The sequence below is a fragment of the Gossypium hirsutum genome, chromosome D04 (genome assembly GCF_007990345.1).
Source record: "Gossypium hirsutum isolate 1008001.06 chromosome D04, Gossypium_hirsutum_v2.1, whole genome shotgun sequence".
Lineage (NCBI taxonomy): Eukaryota > Viridiplantae > Streptophyta > Magnoliopsida > Malvales > Malvaceae > Gossypium > Gossypium hirsutum.
The window spans coordinates 16036096-16046168 of NC_053440.1; the positions used below are offsets into that span (position 1 = coordinate 16036096).

At 35.5% G+C, this 10073-nt stretch overlaps 2 protein-coding genes, 1 long non-coding RNA gene and 2 other non-coding genes across 5 annotated transcripts; 2 read left to right on the forward strand and 3 right to left on the reverse strand.

Annotated features, from left to right (window-relative positions):
• The first annotated feature begins 1645 nt into the window (after window positions 1–1645).
• Window positions 1646–1752, forward strand: LOC121216693 (small nucleolar RNA R71). The gene has a single exon (XR_005912873.1). It is a non-coding gene; the product is annotated as a small nucleolar RNA R71 (small nucleolar RNA).
• Window positions 1753–3923: 2171 nt separating this feature from the next.
• LOC107899732 (uncharacterized) lies at window positions 3924–5403 on the reverse strand. The gene is made up of 3 exons (XR_001684803.2): window positions 5117–5403; window positions 4892–4976; window positions 3924–4094 (listed from the first exon to the last, which is right to left on the reverse strand). It is a non-coding gene; the product is annotated as an uncharacterized lncRNA (long non-coding RNA).
• Window positions 5404–6025: 622 nt separating this feature from the next.
• Window positions 6026–7165, forward strand: LOC107899731 (uncharacterized). The gene is made up of 2 exons (XM_041092063.1): window positions 6026–6179; window positions 6327–7165. Exon 2 carries the CDS (start codon window positions 6378–6380, stop codon window positions 6582–6584), a length of 207 nt encoding a protein of 68 aa, XP_040947997.1. The 5' UTR covers window positions 6026–6179; window positions 6327–6377; the 3' UTR covers window positions 6585–7165.
• A 135-nt stretch (window positions 7166–7300) lies between these two features.
• Window positions 7301–8614, reverse strand: LOC107899728 (uncharacterized). The gene is made up of 2 exons (XM_016825515.2): window positions 8398–8614; window positions 7301–7733 (listed from the first exon to the last, which is right to left on the reverse strand). Exons 1-2 carry the CDS (start codon window positions 8398–8400, stop codon window positions 7494–7496), a joined length of 243 nt encoding a protein of 80 aa, XP_016681004.2. The 5' UTR covers window positions 8401–8614; the 3' UTR covers window positions 7301–7493.
• Window positions 8615–8713: 99 nt separating this feature from the next.
• Window positions 8714–8795, reverse strand: TRNAS-UGA (transfer RNA serine (anticodon UGA)). Its single transcript has one exon. It is a non-coding gene; the product is annotated as a tRNA-Ser (tRNA).
• Window positions 8796–10073: the final 1278 nt, after the last annotated feature.

A 10073-nucleotide genomic window follows, 5' to 3' on the forward strand; every position in this document is an offset into this window, starting at 1 on the left:
ATCGACTTGTAATATTCGTCCTTCATAAGTCGTTTTATTTCTGTCGCATTGACTGAAACATGACTCCATTATGTTTTCTTGAGGGGTTTCCTGCAAAGAAGGTTGAGCTATATGGTTACTCACATTAACAGAAGATTTAAAATCATCTCGATCACTAGATGTTCTCAAAGAATCATGAGTCTAGAAAGTAATAGTTTCGTCACCTACATGAAGTACTAATTCACTCGTACCAACATCATTAATAGTTCTAGCGGTGGCTAAGAAGGGGCGACCTAAAATTAAAGGTAACTCACTACCCTCATCCATGTCCAACATAACAAAGTCAATGGAGAATATGAATTTATCTATTTTAACAAGCACATCCTCAATAACATCCCTAGGATATCTAATGGTTCTATCCGCTAATTTAATATTCATCCTAGTTTGTTTGGGTTTCCCAAGACCTAGTTGTTTTAACATTTTATAGGGCATGACATTAATACTAGCCCCTAAATCAACTAAAGCATTGTCAATATTTAAACTACCAATTAAACAAGGAATAGTAAAACTCCCCAGATCTTTTAGTTTGTTGGGTAGTTTGTAAGATGGTCGAGCAAACTGCATTTAGCTCCACAGTCGACGAATCGTCTAACTTCCTTTTGTTTGCCAAAAGCTCCTTTAAAATTTTGACATAATTGGGCATTTGCGAAAGAGCTTCAACAAATGGTAAGTTAATATGTAATTTTTTTAGGAGTTTAAGAAATTTATCAAATTTTTCATCTGTGTGGTTCGTCTTCGTCACGTTAGGATATGGAGCTAGAGGTTTATATTTTTTAGCAACCGGCTTTTTCTCTTTCTGGCTTACCTCAACCTTATCGTTATTCACCATAGTTTCTTGCCTTGGTTCTTGTTCAAATCCAACTAACCCTTCATCATCTCGAACAATAATTGCATAAAGTTTCTATCTCGGGTTAGTTTTGGTATTGCTAGGGAAATTACCTTGTGGTCGTTCTAAAATTAACTTAGCAAGCTTATCCATTTGGTTCTCGAGCCCTTGAATCGATGCTTGTTGATTTTTCAATATTGCCTCAATATTTTGAAAACTGGTTTCTGACACCGAGATAAACTTCGTCAACATATCCTCAAGGTTCGGCTTCTTCTCTTGCTGATAAGGTGGTTGTTGGAAGCCCGAAGGAGGTTGTGCTATCTGATTTCCTTAACCACCCCAAGAGAAATTGAGATAGTTCCTCCAATCTGCATTATAGTTATTACTATAAGGGTTATATTGAGGCCTATAATTATTACCCATATAATTGATTTGTCCGTTCTCTATGCTAGGAGCAAAGGGTAAATATTCTGAATTATTCATTCCTCATCCATTGGTATCGCATTGCATCACCGGATGTACCATCAATTTTTTTTATTTAAAAGTTCTACCTGATTCACTAACATGGTGACCGCATCTAAGTTAAAAACATTAGTTGCTTTTATCGACTTCGTCCTTATGACTTGCCACTGATAATTATTTAGTGTCAACTCTTCCATAAACTCATAAGTCACTTCGGGTGTTTTATTGTTTAGAGTTCCACAGGCTGCTAGGTCAATCAACTGCCTCGTTAAAGGGCTCAAACCATTATAGAAGGTTTGAACTTGTAACCATAAGGGTAACCCATGATGAGGGCACCGTTTCAATAAGTCCTTATACCTCTCCCATGCATCATATAACGTCTCTAAATCTATCTGAACAAAGGAAGATATATCATTCATCAACTTGGCTGTCTTAGCCGGTAGAAAGTACTTTAAAATAAATTTCTCAGTCATTTGAACCCATGTAGTGATGGAACCTCGTGGTAAAGAGTTCAACCATTTTTTAGCTTTGTTCATCAACAAGAAAGAGAATAACCATAAACGAATGGTGTCGCCAGTGGTGCCATTAATCTTAAAAGTATCACAGATTTCCAAGAAATTGGCGAAATGAGTATTTGGATCTGTCTTGCAAACCATCACACTGAACAAACTATTGTACCATCTGAATAATGTTCGGTTTCAGTTCAAAATTATTTGTAGCAATAGTGGGTCTTACAATACTCAATTCAACCCCAGTTAGAGTGGGTTTGGCATAATTGTACATAGTACGAGGAACAAAAGTAGGATTTACAGGATTTGTAGGAACTGCAAGAGGTAGCTAAATACCTTGGTTATCACTTATATCCTCAGTAATTATAATGTCCTCTTGTTCGTCTATTAAATTTTGTCGACTCTACTTTGCTTCTCTACGATTTTTGCGAGCTTGACTTTCAATTTCACTGTCAAATAACAATGGTCCCGATGGGTTTCTTCTTGTCATAAACTAAAAGAACCAGCCAGAAGTAAATAAAATAAAAATTAGAATGTAAAAATTAAACTAAAAACAAAAATTAAATTAAATTAATGGCTAAATTAATAAAAATAAAGTGTTACTAATATTTTAGTCCCCGGTAACGGCGTCAAAAACTTGATGGTCACTAAACTAACTATAAATATGAAAAAGGCAAGCGCACCTATCAAACAATAGTTAGCTACGGTGAATAAAGATATCGTATCCACGAGGACTAAAAGTATTAGTAATTACTGTTTTTCTACTATTTAGCCGACAAATTAGAGTGATGTGTTTTAATCTAAAATTACTAAACTAATTTATCTAAGAACGCAACAGAGAATGAATCAAGAAAATAATCAAATATTAACCAATGAGATAGACAATACCCAGGAAAGAATCCACCTAGACTTCACCTATTATTATGAATCTGAATTAAACGATTTATTCACTTGTGTCTTGATCCGTAAAAATCCCCAAATTATGTTAACATCTCTTTCGAGAGTAAGAACAACTGACTCTAGGTTGATTAATTGAAATCTCTTTCTAATTAAAATCTCTATCATCGTATTAACTCGATCTATGGACTCCCTTATTAGATTTGACTTTAATCCGATAGATTTATGTCGTCCTATTTCTAGAATTGCATGCAACTCCAATCAATTATGCTAGATCTACTCTTAAACAGAGACTTTTGCTCCACTGAATTAAGCATATTAAACATGAATTAATATCCTAAAATATTAAAACAAGAATAATAAAAGGATTCATCATAGGTTTCATCCTCCCTAGGTATCTAGGGAATTAGTTCATACCCTTGAATGAAAACATCTCAAAGTCAGAAAAAGCACAAGACATAAAAAAACTCAATAAAACTTCGAAAGAAGTTAAAAGGAGATTTTTAATCTTGATGGAGATCCGGTTCCGAGTTGGTTTTGATGGTGTTCTTTGAGTGCTTTTTTGGATCTTCTCTGATGGCTCTCTATGTCTTCTTCTAATTGGTATTTATAGACTTTAGAATGCTCAGAAAGCCTAAAATTGGGTTTCTCCACGTATTTGGGAAGCAGGGTGCGAAATCGACAAGGGCTAGCACATGGGCATGTGTCCAGCTTGTGTGGAAATGCCCAGGCCGTGTGGCTCTTGAAAACGGCTTTATTTTTCCAATTTTGGCTCGGTTTTTGTTCCTTTCACTCCCAAATGCTCTCCTAAGTATAAAAACATGAATTTAAAGGATTAGAAGCATCAAATCCACTAATTTGCATAATTAATCATCCAAAAACGCATTAAGAATGAAATTAAAATATGTTACTTTTATATCTTATCAAAAATGTTATCAATTTGTATCGATACTTATCAAAGTATCGATACCAATTTGGCATTCTGTTTATTTTGAAAAAAATTATTTGAGCAAGTATCATTACCTAATGTCATAGTATCGATACTTTTCGCTAAACTTAGTAAAAATCACTTTTTAAAAACTTTTATTCCATGCTCAAACATAATGTCGAATGACCAATAGTCCGTTCAGTTTTAAAAACACATTTTTATGGAAAACATTAGTTTGTTTTAGTAATTCATTTATTCAATCTCAATTCCAAATTTGTTATAAAAAATTATAAGTAATGGAGTCCATACCACATTCCATTTAACAAATCTAAAATCCAAATAGAGTTTATGAAATAGTTTAGAAATAAGTTTTAAGTAAAATCCGACGACAGTGCTCCGAGTGTCGAGTCCGAGCCCTAACCTCATAAATTATCTGAAAAGATGGGAAAATTAATGAGTGAGCTATGAAGCTTAGTATGGTCATAACACATAAGCAGTGAGTATATAAAGTAGTAAATAACATAATACAAGGTTGCAATATGCAATACATATTAGTATCACGATATTCACAGAAAAACGATAACTACTAGCATGCTTATAAATATTAGTGTAGTACACTACCCAATCCAGCCCTACACACCACAGTAAGAGTTCCTCAGAACTCGTCCAACCCTACAATCCAAAACAGTATTTTGAGGATGAGTTGCTAGTAAATCAGTAGGAGCCTTAGCTTATGTGGATGAACCACCAATAGATGATCGATGAACCGATTCGACATGTAATGCTTGAACTTCCTCCTTCAACAACCCAAACCCCAATGCATTAGTATGACATGCTATCGATGTCAGAAAGCAGTAACAGTTTTAACATGCTATTATCATGCAAACAGTAACAGTTTGTTGGTTAAGTAGTAACAGTAATCATGCATCAGTTATATATGCGGGATTAACACTGAATCAACATTATACACATATTCAACATTAATGATTCAAAAAAATGGAAGCATACTACAACTAGATCTACCATACACAGTCTCGTTTACCACTGAGTCGATTCGTTGGTTTCTCAATACCATATCAAAGAATATTTTTCAACCAGATCTAAAGTTACCTATTACAATCGAAACCATTAGAATGAAATAACTAACATTAACTAATAAAATCAGCAAGAAAAACACAAAAATAGGCACTCATACATAACACACACAAAAGCACACGGTTAGACACACACCTTCACCCACACGCTTGTGCAACACTTCACTCTTCCGGTGGACTCATACGATTCAGATATGCTCTGAACCCGTCATCATTCGGTCCTTCAAATGGTATACACACAAATAACAACACATTAGCAATCGACATAAATTAGATTCAGGAATCGAAGAAACCTGATTAACCAATATGGAAGTGAAATAAATCATACACACGATTTATTTATTCGAAAACCAAATCTTACCCATGGATCGGAATGTTTACACTTACTAATCTACCGTTAGGGTCATAATTGTGCAAAATAGAATAGAGAGGCAAACATACAAAGCTATTAGTGCAAATGAACCGAACGATTGATAATGATTCGGGGGAAAAAAAGAATCAGCAACCCAAGAGGGGTGCAAGAAACGGAAACTAAGAAGAAAAGCAAGGAAGAATAAGAACAAGAGAAAAGAGAAAAGAATGGTGAAGTGAGGAGAAAATGGCCAAGGGAAAAAGTGAAGAGAGGAAAACAAGTTTAAGGGTGGCAGCAAAAACAAAAGAATAGAAGAGGGGGCCGACCAAATAAAATTACACTTAAATACCTAGGGTTTTGGCACACTAGGGTTTTCTACACTACAAAATGCGAAGGTATCGATACTTGTTAGAAAGGTACCGATACTTATTGATACCATTTTCAGCATTTTGACAGACCAAGCCCAAACATAAGCCTAATTGCACATTCAAATAGAAAATTAAAATATATTCAAAAATTATAGATTTAACTCGAAAATTTTAACCCACATTTCGAGGCATGACAGTTGGAAAAATTGCCAAGTTTAGACCCCAGTATGGGAACAATTACCAAGTTTAGGACCTAAGTTGGATAAAAAAAATTCAGGCCCCAATGTGGGAAAAGTTGCCAAGTCCATCTCAATGTGGGAACAAATGCCAAGTTTAGGACTAACTTGGACCAAACAGAAGTTCAAACCCCAATATGAAAAAAATTATCAAGTTCAAGTCCTAAATAGTGATTTAACCCAAATATTTATTACTTTCTGCCGGAGATGGAGTAGGTAGTTTCTTGTCAAAAAGCCACTATGTTGTCTCAAATTTTAATAATCAAAAGCATGAAAAAGAAGATAAAAAGAAGCAACGAAAAAAAGTACTTTCAAAACACTAATCTTTGAGTGGACATTGATGATGGAAGAATCACGAACGAGGAGTTGGCTACTCCTCCAATTGAATATAGAAGGCCTGTGGGGTTGACATCAAGACGAAATCATGCCCAACAAAAAGCAAGAGATTTAAATGATCACAAGTAGAAAGTAGGAATGATTGACAGTTCTTATTTTTAGCATTATATCATTCCTTCTCTCTATAATTGCTTGAACAAGCCATAAAAACAAGCATCCACAAAACTTTCTTTTGCTTTTTTTCTGTTTAATGCTTGTTTGGTTCTTGCTTTTTTTCAGTTTGACTCTAGAGGAGATTAGTGTGTGTGAAGGAGCTGCATATATTAGAAAATGAAAGATTGGGCTGCTCCCTTCGTAGCTGCAGCACTGTTTGCATTTCTATCACCAGGGGTAATCTTGCAAATCCCAGGGAAGAATCAACCCATCGGTTTTATGAACATGAAAACAAGTGTGGCTGCAATTTTTGTGCATGCTGTTCTCTATGCTTTGTTCCTCATCCTGTTCCTTGTGGTTCTTCATATCCACCTCTATGTCTAACAACAAAGGCACTCTCTCTATCTAACAAGATTAGATTTTCATTTTGTATTATCCTGTTTTCTGCTCCCATGAAGAAGAATTTGCTACTGTTATTTAGCTTTTGTTGTTTTTTCACATTGCTTCTATGTTATTCAGACTTCGGTTATGATTATCAAACATAGCATTGCAGCTATTTTCTACTAAAGGTAAATCTTTGATTCTGATCTTGCTTAGAACCATAAAGATAAATTGCATTTTGAACAGACAAACAGCCATGTTATATATATTTTTTGCTCTGCAATCATTAATATAGTTCATTTTGTCTCTAGCTGCATCAATGCCTAATTTCAGATTCTGGCATGAAAAGTTGACATTCTCCATATAAATTTATTATCCACCTGAATGCCAAATTTGGAGCTGGTAAATGGAACTACTGCTGATACAAGTACATATCACCGTTTTGTTGGTTTCCACCATAAATTAATCATAACTAGTAAGCATATGCAAATCTGATAACCTAGAAACCTGTCAAGTCAAATATGAGCTCAAGGGTAAATGATTAAGTCAACCTTCAGAATTGTTTGCTCATTTTTAAGGAATCTTCAGGAAAACGACCGTTTCCAGCACAATAATGAAAAAGTAAGCTGTATAAAGAAATGATAATAATGCCCTTCCCCACCTCTCAGCCATTAGCAGATGATTCTTGAGTAAGCATGAATAAGACAGAAGCAGATTCACAAACCAGAATAAAACATTTTATTTATCAAACTTTTTCGCTAGATTAATGTGAAGAACAAAATCAGATGACAAACAAAAATATCACTATAGTAACTTTGGTTTAAAAAAGACACATGCAAACCGAAACAGAAAATACATACAAAACCACAAATTTAGAGATTCTAACAGAGTTGGGTAGTTGGTTTTGGTCAGCTATGAGCCAACATACATATGCACACCAATAGCTATAAGGAAGATACAGATGAATCCAAAATAAATAATGGAATGCACCAGGATGGATACTCCACTAGTCTGAAAGTTTCCAAACTCTACATATCGGGATCTCCCTGGAACCTGAATCAGCAGCCCTGGTGTTAGAAGTATGAAAAGCACCACCGCGATGAAAACCGGCCCCCAATCCGACATCTTTCCTCTCTCAGCAACACTAGAACCCTTTAATATAGATCACTTGGTGTTGGTAATCAGATATGTAATGTATATAAAGAGTGGAGATGGAAATGAGAAAACAAAAGAAAACAAAAGCAAAAGATGATTATAAAGGTGTTGTTTTGCTTTTCGAAGAAGAGACAGTGGGTTTGATGACTAGGAAAAGCCAAGGTTAGCGAATCAAGCTATTCGGATTCACAATTCTTTTTCTCTACTGACGAGTACCACATTCCCTTTTGGCTGTTCTTTACAAGAAGCTCTTGAAATAAATTAGTTTAGTTGATTAATGACAGTCTGATTGGGTCTGAAATCAGGATTTAAAACCATACAAATGAGAATCTTCCAAGTCTGTGATGCCTCTGGATTGCTTATAGGATAGTATTGTGGGGAAAACTTTTATGCACAAATAGATAACCCCCATGATCACGCCAGAATGAGGATAAAGTGTACAACGGTACATGGTAACCTTGAGCCTTGAGCCTTGTTGAGATTTCAGGATTGCTTTTATCAAATAGTAGTGTTAAGCCAAGGATTTCTTATTTTGGTGCAAGGCAAAATGGAATAATGGACCGAACAAATTATTTAACCAAATAAAGCAAAATGGAATAAAGCAAAGCAGAATATAGTGCAGAATTGCAAATCAAGTAATGTATAGAGAAAGAGCACCTACCATCACCCTTTATACCCAAAAAAGGAACACATAGAAAGAAGCAACCCAAAATGAATAGCATCGGCACAAAAATAGGACTCCCAAATCCAGTCCACCCACTTGAGCGGAAGTAAACAAAGCGGAGGATGAGTCAGGCCCTAAACCCCTTGTTGGTCCCTGAGGGAGGAGGCTAGGTTAGCCGAAAGACACCATTTCCCGGCTGTCTGTTTCCTCAAAGAAAGAAACACTTCATAAATTAGTTAAAAAAGGCCCCAGAAATGTGTTGGATGGGATAAAGCCTGGCCTGGTCCATTAAAGAACACAAAATGAAAAAAACCGTCGACAGCAGGGTTCGAACCTGCGCGGGCGTAGCCCAACAGATTTCAAGTCTGTCTCCTTAACCACTCGGACATATCGACATAAGACGACAAATGCTTTCTTTTCACTTATTTTACCTTTTAAAACAAGTTATGAATGCTATCTGCATGGTAGACCTGTCATGGGCCGGGCGGCCCGACGGCCCATCCGAAATATGGGAGGGTCCGGGTAAAAATATAGGCCCGAAATATGGGTTTGGGAAAACCGGGCCTCGGGCACAACTTTTTTTACTCGGGCCCGGCCCGGCCCGAATATAATAAATATATATTTTTTATTTTTATTCTTTAATTTTAAAATATTTTTAAAATAATTTTTTTTATTTTTTATTTTTAAAATAATTTTTTGGTGTTTATTAAAAAATGGGCCGGGCTTGGACTTAAGTTTTTTTCCCGGGCCGGGCTTGAACAAAATTTCAGGCCCATATTTCGGGACGGGCCTAGCCCGGGCCTAGGAGTTGGGGACCGAAATTTTTTCTGGGCCCGGCTCGGCCCATGGACACTTCTACTGTACGGTATAATTTTTTCTTTTTTTAAAGAAAAGAGTAACATCTAGAAAACCTTCAGCTACACAAGATTTGGGAAGATAAGGGTAGATTAAGAATTAAAAAAGAGAAGTTCAGTCCAAGCTAGATGATGTTAGCGACTCCAATTGAATCCACTTGCAAGCAATTAAAATTATAAAAAGAAACAGACAAGGGTGAAAATTTTGTGCACTTCATAGTTTTATAAGTTATACTAAGAATTAAGGATGTCATAGCCTATACCATACAATGCATGCTGATATTTTATGTCTTCTAAATTCCTGCTTTTCCCCCCTTTATTTTTATAGCCATATTACAATTAGAGGTATGAATCGGTCAGGCCTAATCAAAATTTTAGGCCGTTTTTTAGGCCTAGAATTTTGTTCAAATTCAGCCTGGATAAAAATGCTAAAATTAGAGCCCGGCCCGGTCATATTAATTTTTTTCATATATTATTTTTTTAAAATATAATACATCAAAAATACTAAGAACAATAAAAACAAATGTTTCCTAACAAATTGAAAATAAATTAAAAAACAATATATATACTTAAATAATACCAAGATAGGTGCAACTTAACAAGTAAATATGTAACACCCCTTACCCGAGACCGTTGCCGGAGTCGAGCATGAGGCGTTACTTGACTTAACTTAAAAGTTCAGGGCATAAAAATTTACTTTTAAAAGTTATTTCACTGTTCATAATAAGGCTGTCCACCTGCGCAGCAATCACTGAATCAATTATAACTCAAGCTATGAAACTCGAAATTTAGATCAGTAAATTTTCCCTGAAACTAGAC